At 44.1% G+C, this 12,684-nt stretch overlaps 1 protein-coding gene across 3 annotated transcripts in view; it reads left to right on the plus strand.

Moving 5' to 3' along the window:
- The window catches only part of gria4b (glutamate receptor, ionotropic, AMPA 4b), a 94,215-nt gene that overhangs the window by 32,262 nt on the left and 49,269 nt on the right, over nucleotides 1–12,684 (plus strand). For all 3 annotated transcript variants that reach the window (XM_084029335.1, XM_084029334.1, XM_084029333.1), the window contains exon 3: nucleotides 9,467–9,706. In XM_084029335.1, coding sequence (XP_083885461.1) covers nucleotides 9,467–9,706 — 240 coding nt within the window. The remainder of the gene's footprint in view (nucleotides 1–9,466; nucleotides 9,707–12,684) is intronic.

A 12,684-nucleotide genomic window follows, 5' to 3' on the forward strand; every position in this document is an offset into this window, starting at 1 on the left:
GGATGCTAAGTGGTAAAGGATTTACGAGGAGTTTAGTTCACTCATCCCTCTCGGCGGTTGCACTTAAAATATTGCAGTTTGAAGCGTTTTGTACCTCTGGTGGATCTCCCTCAGGGTTCCCTGCTACATTATTAGCTGTTTTGTTAGTTGTTTTCTTGTTTTTTTAATTTGAACATCTAAGTGTCTGTTTTCACCTCCTCTTTTCCATGAGCTGGTACATACATGCCAGCGGGCCTGTAGCCTGCTGGTGGCTGCTCTATGGCTGACTTACGGTCTAATATTTGACCCATCTGTCATATGCTTTTTTTTTTTTTTTCACCCTAAGGGGACAACAGCAGTAAGTCCAGGCCGCCGGCTGCAGTATGCACTTAATGTAATTGCGTAGCTCCGGTTCACTTTCCGATGTGCGATTTTAATTTGAATGCGTGTCGCCGATAAATACCGACATGTTGCCGATATCTCTATTTCCGATATGATGGATACGAAGCCGTCTGATTGCGTTGGTTTACTGCGGTGTTTGAAATGAGGCTTCCTGTATATGGATTCCAGCACAGACGTGTGGAAATACGTTATTTCTATCTGGCTTTGTGTTTTTATGTGAATTTCTTTCTTCATGCGACCAAAAATGACTTTTCTTCTTCAGAGGACAATTAGAAGACTCCTCCTCCTTCTGCACGTCCACATACCTCCTTTAATTCACTCAGCAATCAAACTCAGCCCGGCTGATTTTATGACAGGGTGGAGGAGGCAATGGAGGTGGAGGAAGAGGAGGAGGAGGAGGATGTGGAGGAAAAGGAGGAGGAGGAGGAGGAGTATGAATGTTGTGCAGAGCAGAGCTTCATCTTTGCCCTGCACAGCGGCTCTTTAACCCAGGGCATGGTGGGAGACAAAGTCAAGCAGACAGAACACGGTGCCGCGCAGTGCACGTGTGTGTGTGTGTGTGTGTGTGTGTGTGTGTGTGTGTGTGTGTAAATGCATGTGTGTGTTGAGACATGGTCTGTCAGTAGAGCTCATGCATTATGTGAAAATGTGCTGCAATGTTGTCTAGTGCCCCTCTTACCCTTCTGTGTGTATGTGTGTGTGCATGTGTGTGCGTGTGTGTGTGTGTGTGTGTGTGTTTGATGCCAAAGGAAAACTCATGTTCACAAATGCATACATGCATGAAACATACACTTGAATGCACATAAGCACGTGGCACAAAGGCTTTATTCAGTCTCCACACACACACACACACACACACACACACACACACACACACAGAGAGGAGCAGCAGTGTGTGTGTTAGTCACCAGGTTTTTAACACACACTAAGTATTTAGTGATCCTCAGACGAACGCTGCTCCAGTTTCAGCTCTTTATTTTAGTCTCTACAAATAAGTGTTGTTTTCTGTCTCACTGGTTTGTTTGTTTGTTTGTTTGTTTGTTTGTTTTTGTAAGAAGATTGTTTGGGGGGGGGGGGGGGGGGGGTCTTGGCAGTGAACCAAGAAAAACAAGATTCTTGTTCCGTGGCATTTTGTTGCAGATCTTTCCTTAAACTTTGCATTATTTAATTGCCGGTAGTTTCTTCTTAACTTTGTTTTTACTTGCATTTTGACACATAAACACACAAACATGCTCTATTATTAAAATGATGAAGTGTGATTATGCAGCCTTATTTGGGCGTTGGTGGTGGTTTTGGGAGTAATGATAAAAATACAAACATAATGTAAATGTCACATGCTGTTGTTAATCGTGGACATTATAGTGTGTGTGTGTGTGTGTGTGTGTGTGTGTGTGTGTGTGTGTGTGTGTGTGTGTGTGTGTGTGTGTGTGTGTGTGAGTGTGTGTGTGTGTGTGTTTGTGTGTGTGTGTGTGTGTTTGTGTGTGTGTGTTTGTGTGTGTGTGTGTGTGTGTGTGTGTGTTTGTGTGTGTGTGTTTGTGTGTGTGTTTGTGTGTGTGTGTGTGTGTTTGTGTGTGTGTGTGTGTGTGTGTGTGTTTGTGTGTGTGTCTGTGTGTTTGTGTGTGTGTGTTTGTGTGTGTGTGTGTGTGTGTGTGTGTCTGTGTGTGTGTGTGTGTGTGTGTGTGTGTGTGTGTGTGTGTGTGTGTGTGTGTGTTTGTGTGTGTGTGTGTGTGTGTTTGTGTGTGTGTGTGTGTGTGTGTGTTTGTGTGTGTGTCTGTGTGTTTGTGTGTGTGTGTTTGTGTGTGTGTGTGTGTTTGTGTGTGTGTCTGTGTGTTTGTGTGTTTGTGTGTGTCTTTCACTGAAAGGATGTCGTGGTTTTCAGTCACTTTGCTTCTTGATGACTTTCCTTCTTCACTTCCATTAGTTTTTCTTTTTCTTGGACTGGAAGTTGAACGGTCTTCTTTCTCTGCCTGTTGATCCTCCATTGTGAGTCAGCAGTAATGAAATGTATCAAACACTTTAGACTAGAGGGAGCATGACTCAGCAGTTGGAAGTTACCGATTTCCCATTCCAAGTAAAAGCAGCATACGTTTTAGTGAGTAGCTCCACCTGCAGACCAACGCTGCTGACTGACGTAGAAAGCATCACGAGTTTGTTGCCACAGACACGGAGATCCTATTTCTGGGCAAAGCATTAGTGGGTCACATGATCAACCACCATTGTTTTCACTCACTCTTTGATCGACAGGAACTTAAAGACAATTAAATAGATGAACATGTACAACTTTAATCCAATAGTTGAGCAAGTTAAACTCCATTACAGTCTGAATTGCTCCTTGTGTTACTATAGGAGTCGTGTTCAGCCAGTAATTTAACAGTGGAACACTATCATTATACAGGCGAGGTGTAATTTCCATAATTTAGGTTAATTTGAGTGCGTTTTATTGTTGCGGGTCAGTGATGATGATTCCGTCGTCCGGGCGACACAACGAGGGCCGGTTCAGCCGAGTAATTAACCCTCTAAGAGTGGGCTTCATTGGAGTCAGTGTGTTGTGTCTGCCGGGGTCAGGAGAGGTGTCGGACTGGGAGAGGGGGGGAATCGAACCATCGCTGTCCGCTCGGTGAAATACTGATGGTTTCTGTTCATCGGGGCCGCTCAGGCGAGACGTCATCGATTCTCCCCGTGTTGAAACTATTACGGACACAAAAGAGGCGGCCTCATCCCGGTCCTTTCATCCGTTTTCCATAAAAGAACTCCAGTCGTGTTGCTCGGCCCGATGATGGTGATGATGATGATGGTGATGATGATGATGATGATGATGATGATAGAAAATCAGATTTCTAGGCGGAAATGTTCTTTAAGAAAATCTGAAACATTTCATTCTTTGAAACTTTCAGTGATTTCAGTTCAACTTCATCCTTTTAAACAGCTGATTATAAATAAAGAGCCAAATAAGAAGTTTATGAATCCAGTAAACGGGATAAATAGGAATAGGCTGATGTCATCAAATTGAACCAAAATAGACAATGTATTGATCTCCAATGATTGATGTGCTGTGTCTTATTGTGATCACTCACTGATGCAAGATCCTGCTGCTGGAAATGCTCAGTAATCGAATCCGCAGATGAAAGTAGTCCCCAAACAAATGGGTTAGCACTCCTTTGCTAAATGCTACAGTGACCAGCTGGTTTAAGATCTTACTAATAAGCCTTTTATCATAAAATATGACAGCATGTGAACAGTTGGAACAAGTGGGAGTTATATAGAAAAGTCTATTTTCGAAAAATATAGACCGACATCTGCTTCTTCCTTATTTGAGTGAATCCCATTTTTGGTTGGATGGAAGTTTTCAGTTTTCCAGTCACAAGATCTCACCTCCTTGATGGAAAATATTCTTTCAGAAAATCTGCAACATTTCATTCTTTGAAACATTGATATTTTAAGGATTCAAACAGTTGGTGTCGACTTTATTTCAGTTGGATTTCAGACTTATGAGCGGCTGATTGTGAAGCATCATAAATAAAAGAGCCAAATAAGAGGCAGCATAAATAGTGCCCAGCTGGTTTAAGATATTACTAATAAGCTTTTTATTAACAGCATGTCTACATTATGAGTCTTTTTTTGGTCTTAACATTGCAATTATTGACAATACGAATAATATAGGACAAAGTCAGCTTCTTCCTTTTGAAGTGAATCCCATAATTTTTTCAGTACATCAGAAAATAATTGGAATCCTTAACATCTTTTAATGCATAATGAATAATTATCTTAAGAATTTAATCATTCTTTTTTTCAATTTTTAAAACAACTGCTACATATATTGCCAGTTGTGTTTACATTGATTTTTCTCCGAAGCACGTTTACATTAGCAAGTCATTCCAGATGATATCTTGTGGATTTTATAATTTAGGTGTTGTTTTGGTGACGTAGACCATGACTCAGCAATAATCGCTGACAGGATGATGGATCTTGAGGAGAAATACAGTCAGGCTGCATCATCCGTCATCATCACCTTTCTCCCTGAAATCTTATTGATTAAAAAACTGGTTATTTTACCAGCAAATGATTTAAGATCCCAAATAATTTGCCATAACTCAAAATCCCCCCCCCCCCCCCCCCCCCCTTCCCCTGGTGGAGAGAGCATTGGATGTTTTTTTGCTCTAAAACAAGTGATAAATAATGGAGGTTTGTTCAGCGCGGCTCCGATCGTTATATATCGACGGGGCAGAGGTCAGGGGCAGCCGCCGTCATCAGACCGCTCTCTGCTGGGGGCGGGGCCTGACACCTGGGGGTGGGGGGGGACCTAAGGTGGTCCCCTTTGGTGTCACCGGACCTTATCTGCGGTCCACAGGTTTGCACAGAACACTGATGACACAGCAGTTTAAGGTCCTGCTCGTCAAACCAGGACCAGATTAGGAGAGGCTTATCTCGCCTTCAGCATACAGCCGAGCAAAGTTTGTCCCTCAGCTTGACGGCTCGAGTTTCACCCCGACGGAAGATAAACTCGATGCCAAATTCACTCACACAAGGTTTTTGTGGTTTTGGAGAAGAGACGCGAGTCGGTTTCAGACGAGCGTTATGCACAACGAGCGTCGGTCGCATCGCTCTGCTAGTGTGTCACAATGTCTGGCCCATTGATCGGCGTGTGTGTGGGTGTGTGTGTGTGTGTGTGTGTGTGTGTGTGTGTGTGTGTGCGTGTGTGTGCTCTGACCTGTTTGTGCAGCGGAGTGTGAGGCCAGCGGATGCTGTTTCAGGGTCAGCGCTGGTGTGGGTCTAAATGGACCAGTCCAGGAGGCCGGCCTGTCACTAGAGCCGCAGCAACACACACTCACACACTCAGTGTGGGCGTGATGCTGCCGTCACATGACCACCAGGTCACATGGAGCAAACTCTTCTGATGCAGCTGGACTCTGATGAATCGCTGCTATCAGGCCGCCGCCGCCGCCGCTGACGTTTGTTTACACCGGAGCGATGCTCTGCGAAGCCACATGTCCCATAAAGTTTGAATATTTTTAGTTTTCAGACACATTCCTCTGTTTATTCATATTTAAAAGCATCAGTAATCACTTTTGACCAGGTTACAATAATTTACATTATGTGTCACAATCACCCAGGTGAAATTAATCTAATTAATTTGGTGCCATAAAAGACAAGACATTTGCAAATTATTCAAACTTTGAGAGAGAGACGGAACAACTTCGCCGGTAAACAGGCTGCTTGTCCTCTTTCGTTGCTATGGCGATCTATTTTAATTAAATGGATCACACTCATCTGCCATTTGGCGAGTACTTCATCTCCGTCCTGAAGCGTCCACGCTGCCAGAACGCCCCCCCCCCCCCCCCCCTCTCTCTCTCTCTCATTAGTAGCTCCCGTATGTGTGAAAATGTGACCTTGAACGACCTTTTTTTTAATATATATTTCACTGGGACTTGTGTAGCATCAGAGGTGTCGCTGTCGGCCACCAATCGGACGGCTGCGTCAGGATTTTCAAAACCTAATGATTTTTAAATGTTCAGATTAATGAAACAAGATATAATCAATGTAAAACACATTATTACAGGTTAGGATAAGATAACGCTATTTATTCACAATTAAAATTAAGTCAACCTTTACCAGGTGCAACATAAAAATGATGGACACATAATCATTGCTTTTGTTATACTTTTAATTAATCATAAATCAATTATAGTTTTAATGATGCATTTTTATGACCTTTGGATGCTCCATTCCTACGTGTAAAGGTTCGTTCACAACAAACACCAAGCAAAGTTTTCGCGCGGAGCTTAAAAAATCAGACGCTAATTAGTAAAAGAATGTAGTAAACCAGCCGATGTGTCACTTGCTATTCCCAGTAAATGCAGCTCAATTAAACGCGCTGAGCACCTACCGGGTGATGTTATGAACTCAGACCGGACTGACAACATCTGCCCCGCTTAGTCCTGGTTCCAGTAGATCCACCATTAGGGGCCACGCATTAGCAACGTAGCAACGTAGCATGTAGCGAGAGGGGTGTGGGCTGACAGATCGGGCTCCGTGTGTGTGCTTTGATGTTGATGTCATCTCGTCCCCCAGGGGGGTGCATGAGTGGGCTCGTGTGGACTTACCGACCTCTGGACTCCTTTCCTGCTCGAGTGGACGCGCTCGCTGCCACAAATCCCGCGAGCCTCCATCCGTCACTGTCACATTAGTCACACTGGTCTTCGGGGAGCAGGTGTGTCCATATGTGCACTTTAAGTCCGGCTGCACTTCACATATTTCTTGCTCCAGTGTACAAATCCTCCTTATTATCTTTGCTCTCTTATTAAAAAACACAAAGTACCCGAATGGTAAAAATGCATATTTTTAGTTTTAATGATGTCGTCTCCCTCTCCTCCCAAGTTTTTGAACACAACATTTACATATCTTCAGAAATGTGTTGGTTATTCACACATCCAGCAGCTCTGGAGCAACATCATCATCTGGAGTCACATTTGTGTCCATAAAAACAATATTCTGTCTCCTTTTGGCTCCAGTTTGGTCTCCACCTACCACTAAAGATGCATATATATGTGTCTTTAGCCACTAAATGCTCCTCCCCAGCTACTCACTATTACTTTTTTCCATCTGCAGTTTGGTTACTGTAGAGCACAGCGCATATTTTTGCTGAAAATATTTTCATGCTGTGACTAACAAATGAATGTGGGATGGAAAAACCAAAACATGGAGCTGAAAGATCTGAGGGGAACTAGACTCAGAGGACACGTTTTCATATAAAAACAATATTTAACATGAGCAATGGAAGCCGTATTATATATATTTTCTATATTAAATGTCTCTGTATGTACAAGTATTGACACAATCTGTGCTGAAGTCAGTTTACAGACCTGATAGCAAACCTAGCCGGAGCACAACTAACATATTTAAAAACTGCAAATATCAACATCCATTCATGATTTCATGCTGTCTTTTCAGAGAGAAGCCTGTCCGTCCCCGGATTTTCAGCTTAGCTGAGGTTTGTTTATGTTGATCAAACAGACGCTTGGCTTGGAGGCTAAAGGAGCAACCAGCAGATTATTACACATCCTCTCCGGATGTGTTAAAGGGCCATTCTGTAGTATTTCAGAGGGTCTTTTAACAGAAATGGAAGTTCATATTCAGGACTACATTTTCCTAAGTGTACAATCACCTACTACTAAGAATGAGCGCTTCATATCTGCAAAGGGAGTGGTTTACTGAGAGTCAACCACGGTGGTGGACAAACATAAGATTGGGCCTTCGTCCGGGTTATTACATCACCTCGGAGAACAAAACTCTGGTTTGAGGCTGAGGAGCTCTGACCTCCGCTGCATCATTTCACCCTTTTGGTGTGAGAATGTTTCGGACATCTCTCCCCAGGATCTCCGATATCTTTTCATTTGGGATCCGTGCTGCTAATTCATGAGTCCAGCTGGACTTTACATGTATGAGGTGGTGGTTTCCTTGACTGTTATCATAGATGTGTCCTTTAGCGTGAATTCTCACTGCTAAAAGGGGTGAATCTGCAGTAATTTTGACGCTGAGGGCGAAGGTTTCAAAAGCATCTTTCTAGTCAAGAACGATTCTTTGGATCCACAAAGATAAATGAGTCTCGGACTTTAAATCAGTCATGACACGAGGAAAAGCTAACAACAGCCCCCGTCACTGTACACACACACACACACACACACCTCCAGATACCTTAATTAGAACAACACAGCAGCATTGCTTTCTTGTCTCTGTCTCTCTGACTGTTGTTTTGTTTGTCTCACTGAGGGAGGAAACGCTGCAGGCAGATCACAAAAGATGCGGTCTCTCTCTCTCTCTCTCTCTCCCTCTCTCTCTCTCTCTCTCTCTCTCCCCCCAGTAGTGTGTACGAAACTAAAACTTGTTTGCTTCCCCTCCCCTCCCCCCGTTTTTCCCTTTAACAACGGGAACATCTTGAGCTTTTCCTTCAGTTTGCCGCTCGCTCTGATTCTCCTCGCACCCAGAAACTGGCAGAGGATGCTCATTATCTCCCCTTTCTGTTGACTGTGTGTGTGTGTGTGTGTGTGTGTGTGTGTGTGTGTGTGTGTGTGTGTGTGTGTGTGTGTGTGTGTGTGTGTGTGTGTGTGTGTGTGTGTGTGTGGTGGCCAATTACAGTGTGTCTCTTGTAGAGAGCCAAACCTTTTCTATAATGAGCAGATCTCCTTAAGCAGGACACACCACACAGCTTGTGTAGACTTTACGGAAATGTGAAGTTTTTCCATTTAATTCAAAGTCCGACCAATAAAAAAACACACACAACAGACGCAGGTTCAGCTTTGTGCGGTGTTTGAAGACGTGAAGCGGCGGCGCGATGTGTTCTGTTAATGGGGGAAGACGTCCTCGAGTGAGACGAATGCATCAGTTTGTTTTTCTGATCTCGGTTTACTGCTTTCGGCGGTTTCTCTTAAAAGCAAATTAAGGTGGAAATCAGCGGGATAATGGTGTTGATGTGTGCGTCTCCTGTCGTGATTCTGAGCATTCATCGCTGTAGATGTGTTTTGTCAAACACGATGGCTATCACCGCTCGTGTTGTACTTCAAAGCTGAACTGGAAACAACATTTTTCCAGCGTGCCGGTATCCGTTTCCTGGCATTCTGCCAAGATTAGTATCATTTAAACGAGCCCCTCGTTGTGTGTGTTGTTGTTATTGTTGTTGAAGTGATCAGAGCCGATTCACCGATTCACAGCACGTCAACGTCCTGAAACTGAGCGGATGTTTGATTTGAGAACAATAGATTAAACAGGAGAGACCAGTCAGAAAATTCAATTATATTACAAAGACTTTTAGCGTATTATTTTGGTTCCCAGCTCAAAAAGGCTCCACGTTGAGCCTCATTTGACTACTTTCATTGTATGTAAATCCCTTTACATGTTCTTTTTTATTTGTTTGGTCTGTTTTTGCCTTTTATTGTGAGAGAGAGAGAGTGAAAGGGGGAGAGAGAGATGGGGATGACATTGCAGAAAGGGCCGCCGGTTGGATTCGAACCCGGGGCCGCTGCGGTGAGGACCACTGAGCCCTCCCTACATGCTTCTAATATGTTTGTATATGTTTTTCTTTCCCCTCCAGTTTGCTCCCAGTACTCCCGCGGTGTCTTCGCCATCTTCGGCCTGTACGACAAGCGCTCGGTCCACACGTTGACGTCCTTCTGCAGCGCCCTGCACATCTCCCTCATCACGCCCAGCTTCCCCACGGAGGGCGAGAGCCAGTTCACCCTGCAGCTCCGGCCGTCCATCCGGGGGGCGCTGCTCTCCCTCCTCGACCACTACGACTGGAACAAGTTCGTCTTCCTGTACGACACCGACCGGGGTGAGTGATGACGACGATGACGCTCTTTGTCTTTTTTCTTTCCTTTTTTCGGAGGCTTGTGTAGAAAAAGTCATAAAACTGAATGTGCCAGTGTGTCGCTGTACTTCAAATGGGTTTCTCATCAAACTGACAACCGTTTGAAAGCACGAAGAACAGGAACTACATGTGGATAAAAATGAGAAAGGCAGTAAAAAGCAACCTGAGTAACTGCATTTAGTCTGCTTAATCTCTGGGCTCTAGAAACACCAGGGAAACTAGTGAAAGCTTCCTGGGAGAAAACCGAGGCTAGCTGAAGCTTAAACAGAATATGCCTAATTAAATATTTCCCTGATGAAACATTGAATATACTTGTGTGAGTGTGAGAGTAGTTAAATCCCTGTCTGACAGAAGCAAAGGAGGAAATACGCAGAGTCAGGGTGGCTTCATGTTTGCATCCTGTCTCCTAAAAAAACACTTTAAACTGTATTTAAGACATGGATGTGGTCACCATGGCGACGATTGTTTGTGGACTATTGCAACCTAGAGAGCCGAGAGAGATGCACAAATCTTTTTAAAACTAGCAAATTTGCGAGTTTTTAAAGTCGCAGATTGCTAACAACCGGCATTTATGCTAGCTAACGTCCCATGAATGTACATTTATATTTCTAATGAAAAATCAAAATGTGTGACACCTCGTTAAGGTCCTTAGGGTGCTTGTTTTTGGGTTTATTTATATGAGGCCAAATTGTCATCTTATGTGTGTTTATTGATCGGGCGGTTGGGCTAAGATGCCAGCGGTAGCTTTCACTTGTTGTCATAGAAACGGCAAACATTCGGTCAAGCAACGGGTTTACTTCCTCTATGCGACTTAAAAACTAACAATCCTTTTCACCGAATATTGCCCACCTGTCTGTATAGTATATACGGTATAGTCACCGTTGTATAGTTATAAGACCATGTTGTAATATGTTTATATATACATCTAATTTTAAGGAATTACAAATGTCCGCACCTCTCACCCATCGATCTGTAAGCTCGGGCGGGTATTCTGGTTGATTCTTCTCACGCCCCCCCATGGCAGCAAATACTGTGACTGGATGTAGCAACTAAAATAATGGCTGTGTTTTTCTTAATCCACAACATGTCTCGGGGCCACCGCATGATCAATATCGCAGTGCAGCTGTTGTTAGAAGTGTTGTGGATAGTGTCGGACCTCTCTCTCCATCTGTCTCCGGCGAGGGAGACGAGGGCCGCCGATTTCTCTCCTCCGTATGTCTTTCTCTCTCTTTTTTTGTTCTTTTTCCCCTTTTTTCTCTCACCACATACACACTCACAGCGTCGCCCCTGTCTCTCACACACACACACACACACCCACACACACACACACACACACACACACTGTGTCACATTTCCATTACAAGACAGAATGGATACGGGCTACTGCTTGGATCGCACCTCCACATCTCGCTTTCATACATTTTCCAGAAGGTAGTCCGGCGGTTTTCATTCTTTCTCTCGGCTGCTGTGGCGACTGCAGTGTTTGGAGTAGATTGGCTATATAGGAGCTACGGAGTGAGCAGCGTATCAGGATGGCCTTCCAGCAGAACAACTCATTGTCTACCTCTTTTTTTTATTTTCACCTTATCTCAGGTTGTACACGCTTGACTGGATAAAAAGCCTCCTCTCTTCTCAACAAAAACCTACTTGTATCTGATCAAGTGTTCCTCCAGAAACACAACAAAGGGTCCTCGCTGTGCAAGGCGTCAGTCTGGCATCAACACTGATTTGAGGTCAGGATTAAGTCTGTGACTTGTAATACAGACGATATTATGATGTTCTGTCGCCTCCAGATTTAAAAAAAAGTGTCCGCACTGATTATTTCAAATACGAGACACATTCTGTTGAGTCAATGAAAGCTGAAGTTTGAGATTGTGTAACCAGGCTGCGTTCATAAATAGCACAAACTGGGCCGTTCATAAATTCAGTTATTCAGCGCACCGAGCTTCTGCAGTGAACTCTGGGAAACTCCTTGGGTTTCGGGCTATCGTCTGACGATGATTTCCATTTTTATTGGTTCCAAATCTTGTAAAGGGACTCAAACAATCCAGTCATACACGTCAGATCCCCAGAAATGTAGCTCCTGGCAAGAAAACAGTTTACAGTTTACAGTTTACAGTGTACTCGGTGAAGTGAGCTTGGCAGCCGCGCTGACTGCCTCTGTCCGTGGTGCTGAAATCAATCAAACAACTTATTTCATCTGCCTGATGTTTGAGCTCAGCCGTTCTGTGGAAACTTCCCGACATCCTAACGGAGGGGAGGAAGCTTTACTGGAGACAACAGAGCAAATATTCACAACTTGACTGACTCACTGCAGGACAACAGGTTCTCTGTCAAAGAGAAAGACACGTGTCTTTCTCTTTATTCATGTCTTATCCCCATGTCCATTTCTTTTGCCTACGAGCTTCATAGCTGATCAGTTTAATCTATTTTTTGCTGCCTGGGCTGGCATGAAAGCAAATTTGTGCTCAAGCACTTTTCGGGAAGGCGCCGACCTTCACATTTTCATTATTTCTTGAGTTCTCGTGCTGCCGACTCTTTCCCCGAAGTGAAAGTGTGAGATGGAGTTTACTCAGACAGTTTCTGAAGAGGCAGACGTGCATATTTAAAAAAAAAAGAAAAGCCCTCAAATATGTCATGAGGACGTCTCTGTCTTTGTTCGAGTGGATGAATACGTAGCAGCGTTCTGTCTACACATGTGAGTGCTTTTCAGGAGGCTTTTGGGTGCAAGCTGCAGCACTTTTGGCCTGGGGATTTTTTTCACACACAGGGCCAGGCATTCATCCAGTATTGACTATAATGTAGAATCAGCCCACGCATGGCCGAGCTCAGTCAATGAGGGCCAGCCTGATTCGCTGCATGAAAGCTCCAGAGATACGAGGGACTGAATGCTGTGGCACTGTCGTCAGGGCTGTTCCTTTGTAGCTTTCCCTTCAATTTCC

The sequence above is a fragment of the Eutrigla gurnardus genome (assembly GCF_963514095.1).
Source record: "Eutrigla gurnardus genome assembly, chromosome: 15".
Lineage (NCBI taxonomy): Eukaryota > Metazoa > Chordata > Actinopteri > Perciformes > Triglidae > Eutrigla > Eutrigla gurnardus.